The sequence below is a fragment of the Brachyistius frenatus genome, unplaced genomic scaffold (genome assembly GCF_029030835.1).
Source record: "Brachyistius frenatus isolate BFR_SWC_R1_liver_20210118 unplaced genomic scaffold, ASM2903083v1 Contig_5, whole genome shotgun sequence".
Taxonomy (NCBI): Eukaryota; Metazoa; Chordata; class Actinopteri; family Embiotocidae; genus Brachyistius; species Brachyistius frenatus.
This window is the reverse complement of record NW_027210604.1, coordinates 1,960,411-1,971,882: the sequence shown is the minus strand read 5'-3', so window position 1 is coordinate 1,971,882 and position 11,472 is coordinate 1,960,411. Positions and strand designations below refer to the sequence as shown.

Below are 11,472 nucleotides of genomic sequence, written 5' to 3'. Positions count from 1 at the left end.
CGAGGTGTTCGGGGCGGCCGTCTTTCTCACTTCCTTCCGGGACGTCTCTTTGCCGCGGGTTGGATGCGGCGGCTCTCTCTCCGCTTCCCCCCCCCCCCCCCCGATTCAGCCGAATGTCTGGTGGCGAAAAAAAGGGTCTGTTTCCTGATGTTTTCTGTCCGCGTTTCCTGCGTTTGTCCGGGCAGCTTCCACCGGTCCACCCCCCCCCCCCCCCACCCCCGTCTCCCACAGGAAAGAGTTCGATGATGAAAGCATATTTGGGGATAAAACAAAATCTCGTACTTTCTGGACAGTTAGAAGTCAAATCAGGCCTCAACTCTTCACCCTCCCACCGTAACGTCCTTCGCCAAAGCTCGCCATGATTTGCATTCGTTTTGTTTTTTGTTTTTTTTTGTATGAGTGAATTTGAGTGTGAAGTGTAACAGCAGGGGAACCAGGGGCGCTGCTGGCAATCCGCAAGGTCACTGACGATAATGAAGTGAACACAGACAGCAAGTCCACCAGAAGAGTTTTAAAACTTCGACAAAGACGCAGGAAAACGACGCTGCATCCTTTTTTCTTTTCTTTTTTCATTTTTCTATCTCCTGCGTTCTCCTCCAGGGGGCGATATATATATATATATATGCGGTTTAACCACACCTGGGCAAGAAGAAGAAGAGGAATTCTCCAGATTATTGCTCGGCTGCTGCTTCCTCCGAACCCGGATCATATCTTGGTTTCTTTGCAGTCGGCTCTGAAGGAGTCTCTGATCGCCAAGAGACCGGAGGCCAGGAGATGTCCGCTCACCCTGCTGTGCCACTCCAGCGACCGACCTCTGGAAGATAAAAACGGCGGGGGGGGGGGGGGGGTTATTAAAAAGGATGGGACACGGCTTTTCAATATTCTAACAGTTGTTAAAATAGAAAAAAAACAAAAAAAAATCTATTAGCATATGGATTGTGCTTCCTTTATTTCCCCGGATTTTTACCGGCGCCTGGTCGTGATGCTTTACTCCCGTCAGAAGGTGGCGGTAATGCACCTAAAAGCGACTCTCGTCGCTCTACGCCGAATAAAAGCCATCGGTTGTCGGCCCCGCGGTCGTTCCCGAGTTTGGGCAGTAAATAAAATAAAAAAAATAAATAAAAAAATAAAAAGCCGCCGCCGCCGCCGCCTGCTTTCTGTCGCGCGGAGGTTCGCTTTGGTTTAATCGGTTGAGACAAACGAAGCTGCGGCGGCTCCGCAGAGAGTCAAATTGATCACGTAAAGCAGCAGAAAATCTGCAGTCGCTTAGTTTCGAAGGGGAATGAATCACGAGGGGGGAGAGCTGCTCCTCCTCCTCCTCCTCCTCCTCCTCCTCCTCCGCTCACCTACGAGGGAGGTCGCGATCGTGCTGCAGTTAGATGCCGGCAGAGGTCAAAGACACAGAACGGGCTCAATTAAGGCCGAGGAAGATGGACTCCTTCCACTTACTCCTTTTAATGGGCTTTCCCACGGCCTTAAATCCTCCGCGCGGCTCAACTCGCCCTTGGTTTTATGGCCGTCTCGGGCTAAAGGACCATTCTGCCATTTTCATGAACGAATTAAATACAATTTTTTTTTATCAAAACAGGATTGAAAGCTGATACCCCCCCCCCCCCGTTTTTCCTTTTTTAAAGGGACTTCCCCTTTATCCCTTCACCGGCTCAAAAGGACCGTGTGAACGCCGGCCTCACCTCGTGTCTGTTCGACACAGGTGCGTCAGGCGGGTCTTCCCGGCTGCCGTGGGCTCCAGCAGGTAGAGGCAGGAGTGGACGTGGGCCCTGGTGCCCTCCACCGGCACCTCGGGGTGCTCCGTGGACACGGACGACAGGTACACGGGGCCGAGGGACGGGTCCGCCTGCCAGGTCCTGAGGAGGAGGAGGAGGAAGGTGGAGAAGAGGATTCAGATGAAAGAAATGTCCGTTTTCTTTCTGATGTCAGTTCAAAAACGTTTCTGTCCGGTCTTTTCACTTGAGATCCGCGCGAGCGCGTTGTGATAAGTCTTAAAGGCCACAAGGAGACGACCCTTCAAACGGTTTGAAAGAATAAAATCTGGTGGTATGTTTCGATATTTTCCCGTGAAAAGACCGACGTGGATTAATCCGCCGCTGAAAATAGTCCCAAAGAAATTCACTAATTCTCTCTCGTTTGCGAAACGTTTATTCATTTAGCCCGAAGCGTCCCAAATTCTCAGCTTTCTTTTTTTTTTTTTTTTTTTGCATCGTTTTCATTTTTTTGTTTTTACGCCGTAAGAGCTGCTAGACTGATTTTCACTTCTCTGCACAATATCAATAAAGACCCTCCGGTGTGCGGACGCCGGCGTCGACTATTTGTTGAAGAAAGAAACCTTTTAAAACAAAGGACACGAAGGAAGGTCTCAAAGTGAACAGCAACTCGTGAGGTTACAGATAGCTTGAACTTAAAACTATATTCTTGTAACGATCGGCAACAAACTTTGCGTCGAGTTGTACGTAACGAGCGTAATGAGATTTACACGGACTGAGGAGACAAGGAGTTCCTCCCGGCGGGTTGGAGTTCGATCCGAAGCGTCGCTGTGCGCACATTTCTCTCACTGTGAGAATCGTGTTCTCAAAAAAAAAAAAAAAAAAGGGTCTTTTATGGTTCCATTAAAAAGACATAAAAAAATAACTTTGTACAAACAGCTGCTGCAGAAAGGAGTTAAAATCTTTTTTGTTTTTTAATTGAGCTGTATATTTATAGCGTGTTTTAAAGATTCACATCTCCAGAAGGGACCAGCGGGCCCGGAGAGCCGTTCAAACCTCTTTTCACGAGATTTTGTTGAAAAAAAAAAAAAAACTAAACTAAACTAAACTAAACAACAAAAAACAAAAGAACAGGAGCCTCGGCCGAATGCATTATGCAGAGGAGCTGATTCTTCTTACTCGGGGGGGGGGGGGGGGGGGGTAACTCGAAGTTCATGTACGCCGGCGCAAAGAGAGGAAATACGAAAGAAAAGAAAAGGGCTCAGTGATGCGGTCCGACTGCGAACACGGATACCCGCCACGTCTCTTCTGACTTCGGGGTCGGATTAAAAATTCATCAACACTCCCCCCCCCCCCCCCCCCAACCCCCCGGAGCTCGGCGGGTTCGGGGGGTAGGGAGTTGCCTTGCCTCATTACCTGAGCAGCAGGTGTTCCCGGGGGTGCTGCGAGCCCAGGCCGCGGCTCTGGTCCCGCAGGAGGTAGCGGTAGACCTCGGCGTCCTTCGACAGGGTCCGGATGACGGCGGCCCGACGCAGATTCCCGTCCCACAGCTGCTGCTCCCTCAGCAGCCGGTGGAGCAGCTCCTTCTGCGGGGCGTCCACGTCCACGGAGCCGCGCCACATCCAGAGCGGGCAGCCGTCGTCCATCTGAGGACCGACGCGGAACGCCAATTAGAGCCGGCGGGGTCGCCGGGGTCACGTCCATAACCTGAACCCGGCTGCCCCGTTTCTGAACTGAGCTGCCGGAAACGGCCGGGTTTTCTTTGACATTCGTTGGAGTTGTTCGACACGAATTCGGCTTCCCGGCGCCCTTTTTTCCTGCTCACAAAATTTGACATTTCTCCGCTTTAAGTTTCAGCTTGACGCTGAAATTGCAAACGCACCAATCATGCAGCGTCTGCAGCATTACAGCATGCGTGTCACTGTGCACGGTGCATCGAGTTAGCGTGGTCCGAAACGGAAACCCCCCCCCACCCCCCCACCTCCCTTCATTCACCTTCCTGAAGGACATCTCCACGTGCTCCGGAGCCGGGTGGCTCTCCCAGCCTCGACTCTTCTCCCTGGCCTCCTTCAGCAGCTGCTGGGTGCTCAGCTGCAGTTCGTTCCTCCTCCCCTCCAGCTCCTCCTCACCTCCGCTCTGGCGGGGGTCACCCGGGCCTCCTCCGGACCCCTCCTCCGGGACGGGGTCCGCCGCGGTCGGGGCCGGAGCGCTCGAACTCTGGTTGGGCCAAAACTCTGGAAGCTACGGAGAGGAGTTTCTTCATCGCGTGCCTTTAAAAATGCATCTAAAAAAAAGAAACCTACAATCTGCCGGAGCAGATTTGGTGTTACCTGGAAAAGTCTCTGGGCCTCGGAGATCATGTCCGCCAGGCCCTGGGCGGCAGCCAGGTTCTCACTCAGGTCCCGCTGGTCTGGGCGGCCCAGACTGTACTTCCTGTGACTGGACCTACGGCGACAACACAGGAGACGGAGGTCAGAGTCACTCTCATCATCTCCGTCCGGTAAGAGTCGAGGTAAAAAAAATCCTCTCGATTAAAGGCGGCGAACATCCTGGAACCACGGAGGGAAAACTGACGTGCACCGAGAGGACGGCGTTTATTTCCAACTCGTAATAATCCTTCCACCGCGCCTCCTCTATTGATTCTCCTCCTGCTCTCATCCTCGCTTATAAATTTACACCTTCCATAATTTCTGCTAACGCCTGCTGCCGAAGCCTCTCATTTTCTAAATTTAGACCGTACTCGTATTACCGTCAATTTTCGTTCGACAGGACGTCCTTGAAAGTGATACTTTTATTTTATCGTTTGGAAAGCACGCCTCCCCCTCGTTGGCTCGAGGTTGGAGCCGGCGCAAAACTGACATGAAATGCAATGACCCCGACGGCCACTAGGTGCTGGTTCCAAAGAAATCCGAACACCGTTTGATAAGTGTCAGATTTTGTTTTCAGGTCTCGATCGCTAAATTTAGATCCTCTAAAAAAAAATTTAAAATTAAAAAAAAATGCTGTTGGTTATTTTGGACATTACTGCTCCGTCAATAAGATCTAATGGTTCATCGCACACTTGGGTTTTGGCCGTTGATTGAGTTTAAAGATTCTTAACAGGATGCCGTTACATACTGTGTGAAAAAGTAAAAAAACAAATGATCTGTAATTAATAGCCAACATTGCTTTTAACAACAGTTATACCGGTTTGTTTTAAATATAGTAAGAGAAGTGAAATCAGTTTGAAGACCTCACAGGGTTCAAGTGTCATTCCCAATACTTTAAGACAAATTCAGCATTATTCTTCGATCTATTTGTTGAGTGTTTTGAACAGCACCCGGCAGGTCTGTACTTTTTTGTTGTTGTTTTGTTTAAACTTGTAGGAACACCGACAGGAAGCAGGATGACGCCATGAAACGTGTGACAGGTTCTCAGCAGCGCCGCGTCACAATTACCGCAACTGACAAAATTCGGGTTATTCTGGAAAGCTTTCGCGTTGCATCCACTGATGTTGACGGGCAGATCACAGGAAATATTTGATCTTTAATGTCGTTTTAGTTTGTGAAGGATCAGACACAAACAAAAACAAAAACAAAAAAAAAAGTTAGTGAGTCGAGCGTTTTAGAGAAACTTGAGAAAATTACAGACACGTCGAGAGTTAAAAACAAACCCCAGCTGGGCGGACGGGGAGTTAAACCATTAAAAAAAAAAAGTCGACACCTCAGAGGCAGCGCCGACTTCTGTCAAAGCAAAAAAAATACAAGATGAGATTTTTATTAATTTGTGGGAAAATATTGTTCCCAGCGCACGAGCTCTGACGGGCCGGGACTTCAGCTTCCAGGAGAACGGGAGGTACGAAGTGCTTGATTGTGTCATTTACATCGCCCGTCCCGTCAGCCCGAGGGGATTGAACAGAGGACGAGGGAGGAAGAGGTGGAGATGAAAGGAAGGGAGGGATGTACGGGAGGACGGCTGAAGGAAGGGAGATTACAAAGCGGGAGGCGGAGATGTGAGGAAAGGATGAGCGAGAGTGAGGCTGGATGCAGACGAGAAGGTTGACGGCCAAAAACAAACTAATAAAACAACGGGGGGGGGGGGAGTTATTTCGCTCCAAAGTGTTTTACATAAATCATAAAAAATAAAAAAGAAGCAGAAAAGGTGTTTGAAACGTGAACTCAAAAAGGGTAAAATAAAATAGAAGATAAATACTAACTTGAAAATGAAAAGATTATAAAGGAATATAAAAATGTTTCCTGATCTGACAAAAAAAAAAAACAACAACAACCTGAACGGGCCGGTCCCAGACCATCTGAGAGGTCCGGGCGGTTAACGACGGAGCAGTAGTCGGCATTAAATCCCGACGTATGCACTTTTATTTACAAAAGTAGATTCATCCGCCACAGAAAATAGTCCCGAACAAATTCACCATCGCGTCCTGTTTGAGGGATGTTTGCTAAAAAAAAAAATAAATAAAAGGTACGTACCAAACCACAAACCTTACGTACCGCCAAACAAACAGTGACAGGACAGAGTCCCGTGATGAATTTAATATCCTAATAATCCGTCCAGTTTTATTTCATACCCTCGTTTTATCTTTCTAAAAACCGAATCCTCAGCTGGAAGCAGACGAGCGGGAGAAAATATCTTCCCCATCGGGAATGAAGAAAAAAAAAAATAGCATTAGATTTTGATCTGAAATAGTGAACACGTTGCTGTCAAACATCGTGAGACATCGCGGATAGTCGGCGGGTGAAACCGCCCTTCGTTCTCCAAGGGACACTCGTCCAAAAAACAAAACACAACAAAACAAGATGTCACAATGTCAGAAAATCAACTCCAGATGAAATAGCACAAACAATTTGGAGTTTATGCAACAAAAAAAAAAAAAAAACAAACAAACAAAAAAACACCTGTTTGCTGAAATCTTCAGATTTCTATCTTCTTTTCATTTTAGGCCAAAATTGAAACAAAAAAAAACAACCTCCCACACAAATATGGAGTGGACTATGGAGTGGACTACGGAGTGGACTATGGACTATAGAGTGGACTATGGAGTGGACTATGGAGTGGACTACGGAGTGGACTGTGGAGTGGACTATGGAGTGGACTCGCGAGCTGTTTAAGATGGCCTAACCGCGACAGCGACGCTCCACACCCGGCACCTGCTTCAATGTGCTATTAAGGTTGGCGTGAACTCTAGAAAGGAAAACGAAGATCAGCCCGGCCGGACGACCGAGGACGTCCGAAGACGCCGTCCCGCACGGCGTCCGCGGCCTCGGGCTCACCTGGCCGCGTTGGCGTCCTTCTTCAGCGCGTTGAGGTGGAAAAGGGACGGCGCCAGGCAGACGGCGAGGTTGGTGGGAGTCATCTGGTTCTCGTCCACGCAGGCCACGACGTCGCGCAGGAAGAGGAGCAGCGTCCGCAGCGCCTCCCTGTTCTCGTCGGGGAGGAGCAAGATGGCCGCCTGAGCCGCCACCAGCTGTTGGTCCTTCGGGAAATCTGGAGGCAGAGGAGCGGAAAGTGATTTCCTTTACGTGCGGCGTAAAGTTTACGCAAACTTCACAAAATCCACATAACGGGTCACTTTTAAATAAAAAAAATTTAAAAACTCAGTTCAAGGTTGAGACAAGCGAGCGAGACGAAGCCGAGGAAAAACCACCGCAGCCGGCCGGGTCATTTTTAAACCGAACCGCGTATTTGACGGGAGAAGGAAGGGAATGAAAATGCGGCGCTCACATTGGTAGATGTGGAGGAAGGACTCGCAGAGTGTGCTGGTGAAGACGGGTTCGGGCAGGTCTCTGAAGTACTGCTTCACCATGTCGGCCACATCGAAGGCGGACTGAGCGTCGTACGAAACTCCGTCCGGGTCCGACTCCACCAGCTCGCGGAGGTACTGGATACGAGACTTCACCCCCGACTTACGGAAAAGACCCACCTGAGGGAGGAAGCGGCGCGAACGAGACGTTTACTGTTTTTGCAAAATGTATATATTCTCTAAATTGGCCCGCGACGGAGACCTCTGAAGCTTTAACTCGGTGCATTGCGCCGGCTTTCCTAAAAATCGCCTCGGGCCTCTCGCGGGACGCGGTCCGCTCACCTGGTCCAAACACCCGGTCCTCAGGTAGACCAGCGCTCGGAGGATGCTGGGGGGAAGCGGCTCTCCCGTCCGCCGGACGCTGAGGAGCAGAGGAACCCCGAACACCCGCCGGCCTTTCGCCTCGACGGCTTTAGTCTTCCTCGGGGGTTTGGGAACGGTCCTGCAGGCGAGAGATTTAAGTTGTTTTTATTTATTTATTTTTTTTTTAAGGAAGCAATCAAACGGCATTCACTGGTTTCAAGGGAAAACTTATGGAAATGAAAGTATACACACAAAAAAAAAAATTCTGCAGACGTTCTGGAAATTTGTAATCTCACCCAGTCAACTGTTTAAAACTAAATTAAATCTCGACTCGGCTGCCGTCGGACGCGTTTTTTTTCTCCTTTTGAAGAGAACGGCCAAATAAACATGGTCTGATTGCACAAGTCCCCCGGTGATCCCGGAAACGTGCGCGCCGTTAAAATCGGCGCGGCGGAAGAAAACGCCACGGAGCCGCCGCGGACGTCGATCAAAGAGATTCGACTTTTTTTTTTTTGGAAAGGCCGCCGGAGTTTTCTTCGCGTCTCTGAACCGACGGGTTCAAACTCAAACGCACGGCGGAGCAACTAAACAAGAGAAGCTGCGATGCCTCTCGGCAATTTGGAAGAGCCGAGCGTTGAAAACGTTACGTTTCAAAGAAAAGAAAAGGTCCGAAACGCTCCGCTCTGCACGCCGGAGGTTTTCAGCGGCGGCTTTCTCTGAAGCGCAGAAAGCGTAATAAATGTTTGTCACTCGCCCCCGAACGCTTTCCTGTCCTCCGGTTTTCTCCCCCGACGTCTCGGGGAAACAAACCGGCTGTTCTGAGAAAAGTGCCTCCGAGTACAAACCGTTCCAATCAGCCGTTATTAATCCTCAAATTACTCGCTTTGGCACTTTGGCGTCGGTGATTAAATCATCGAAATTAGAACAAATTGTCGGAGGGAGGGGGCGGGGGGGGGGGGGTTTGCTTCTTCTGCCGGAGCATTTGGCCAAACGGCGACACGGTTTATAGAAAGCGAGTTTCTTTCCATGTTTCCAGTCTCTTTGCTCTGCAGCCCTTTTTTTTTTTTAAATTATTTTTTTATTTATCAAATGCAAATATCTGACATTTGCATTCACCTACGCGGCTCTCTGATGACGAGACATCATTTCCAGCTCTGACGTTGTTTGTCGGCGATCTTTTAATGCGGCCGAAGTTGTTCATGTGTTTTGTTTTTTTTACATTAAAATATAAAAACGACCAGAAGCTTAAACAAAGTTATTACGACTTTCCTGGATTTGATATCGTCAACGGGCTCATTTCTGCAAAACCAAACTAATTTGAAGAATTTGTTGCTCATTGAAAAGTCCTACTTCGCTCAACAAAATTTAAATGGGTGTTTTTCTTCTTCTCTGCCTCGGAGGTCATTTCTGACACGATTTCCTTTTCTTCCGTGTGATTCGTTAAAGTTCAAACTCTATTAAATGCAGCGGTTTGAAATGCGAAAAAAAACAATAAAAAAACAAACGCAGCGCGCCTGAGCTACAGGAAGCCTCGCTGAAGCTTTTATTTAAAAAAAAAAAATTTTAACCTCCTCGCCACAGAGCGTTTTCTTTCTTTTCTTTTTTTTTTTTCTACATCTCCTTTCAAACACACGTCTGATCCTGAAAATGAAAGACGAATATCTACGAGGAGTAATTTCAGAAGGGTTTTCTGTTCAATGTTCAATTCCCACGTTCAGCCTTATCTCACTGAGCATAACACCCTCGGCAAAAAAAAAAACAACAACAAAAAAACTAATTGGGTTTCTACCAAAGCATAAAACAAGCAGGTCGTGTGTTTACGCGGAGCGCATTATAAAACACAAACATTCAGCAAAGTAAAACCGAGCGGAATATCTGAATGTTTTCATTTTCGACATAATGAATTAAGTCTCGATTTTGCACGACGGCTGATTTTCCCCCCCCAAAAAAACACACGGCGTGGGAGGCAAAACGCTGATCTTATTAAACCCGCGTACGTCAATCAGCGGGGCGCCCCCCCCCCCCCCCCCCTCCCCGACGTTTCAAACGGGAACAGACTGCGGTTTCAGCTCGAACCGGATGCGGTTCCAAAAGTTAAAGGGACAGTTTGATTAAAATGGGATATGTACGTTTTCTTGCGCCGATTTAAATCAATTCTGTTCAGTTCAGGGACATCCGCACATTTTTTTTTTTTTTTTTTTTGCCGATTGAGCGAGAATGACGTAAACGGGCGACACGCTTTGACCCTCCGAGGAAAGCCTGAAATCGGCCACGATGTTCCTCGGCGGCGAGCTGAGAGCGAACCTCCCCTCCGGTTTCTCAGGGATGTGGACGCTCCGTGGAGCGCTGGCCGTCCCCGTCCCCGCCGTCCCCGTCCCCGCAGCGTTTGAGAAGGGAGTTTATTCCTCTTGAAGCGTGTTGCTGCTGCTGCTGCTTTTGTTGTTGTTGTTGTTGTTGTTGTTTTTTTAAGCCGAGACAAGGTTGCACCTGAGACATGAATAATAAATATCTTTTCTAAATAGGCTGCCTGAAATATTTACCCCGCGCCTGCCCGCCCACCTGCCCTCCTCCTCCTCCTCCTCCTCTTCCTCCTCCCCCCAAGTTGTTTGCTTGAAAATGTTTTCCCAACGCAGCTGCAGGAGTCTGAGAATACACCACAAACAAACACACACACACACACACACACACACACACACACACACACACACACACACACACACACACACACACACACACACGAGATCTCCCCCCCCGACTCCCATCCCCTCTTCACGCTCCTTACCAGTTCCAGCCCTGCTTGCTGGACGGTGAGTATTTGTCCATCAGGGCGGTGAGTTTGAGCAGCGAGAGCTTTTGCAGCAGGTGGAACTGGGGGGCCGACTGGTTCTCCACTCCCGGGCCGCAGGGCGGGGGCGCCGGAGGGGCCGGGGGGGCCGGGGAGGGCGGGCTCTGCTCGCCGGACCAGTGCAGCTGCCGGCTCGCCCTGCTTGGACACACGGCAACGGTTTCAGACGAGGAGCGCGCCGCACCCAATCTCGTCCCAGACGTATGGGATGCGATCTCGTTACAGAAAATAGCAAGTCATCAAATAAATATGCAAATGTTGTTGTTTTTTTTGTTTGTTTGTTTGTGGAGGTGGTTGGTTTTTCATTTACTGCCTCTAAAAATAAAAAAATAAAAAAAAACTCTTTGGGTAACAGTTTACAAAATATGCGATGTGGTTTGATTCCACAATAAAACAAGATTCATCTCGCGAGAGATTAAGGAAGCCGACTGCAGGCCGCCATGTCGGCATGGTTTACACAGCAGAATACAAAACCATTAAAAAAAAAATAAATAACGTTAACAAACTGGCCTGAAAATGTTTTTTTAATTTTTTTTTATACATTTCCAAACATGGTTCAATTTAGCACATCGAGAATGATTTAGATTTGATTTCAAATCACTTGAAACCTGAATATTTAACCTCGCAGCATGCCGTAAGTAGAACGCATGAGCTCTTTAAAAGAGATGGATGAAAAGTCACGGGACACATAACTGTGCATGAATATTAAAACTAAACCGGCTCAACAAACACAAATCTGAAAATGAAAGAGTCCGTCATCGATACACCGTTGGTGTCACAGGAGAGGCTTCATAACTTTTTTTTAT

At 48.5% G+C, this 11,472-nt stretch overlaps 1 protein-coding gene across 1 annotated transcript in view; it reads right to left on the bottom strand.

Annotated features, from left to right (window-relative positions):
- Window positions 1-372: 372 nt before the first annotated feature.
- Window positions 373-11,472, bottom strand: part of LOC138631514 (rho GTPase-activating protein 7) — a 68,813-nt gene continuing 57,713 nt past the window's right edge. Inside the window, exons 9-17 of the mRNA XM_069716507.1 lie at window positions 10,604-10,804; window positions 7,801-7,960; window positions 7,440-7,638; window positions 6,989-7,202; window positions 4,052-4,166; window positions 3,717-3,962; window positions 3,138-3,367; window positions 1,692-1,865; window positions 373-814 (exon numbers count right to left, since the gene is read on the bottom strand). Of these exons, the coding sequence (XP_069572608.1) occupies window positions 706-814; window positions 1,692-1,865; window positions 3,138-3,367; window positions 3,717-3,962; window positions 4,052-4,166; window positions 6,989-7,202; window positions 7,440-7,638; window positions 7,801-7,960; window positions 10,604-10,804 (1,648 nt within the window). The 3' untranslated portion in view covers window positions 373-705. The remainder of the gene's footprint in view (window positions 815-1,691; window positions 1,866-3,137; window positions 3,368-3,716; window positions 3,963-4,051; window positions 4,167-6,988; window positions 7,203-7,439; window positions 7,639-7,800; window positions 7,961-10,603; window positions 10,805-11,472) is intronic.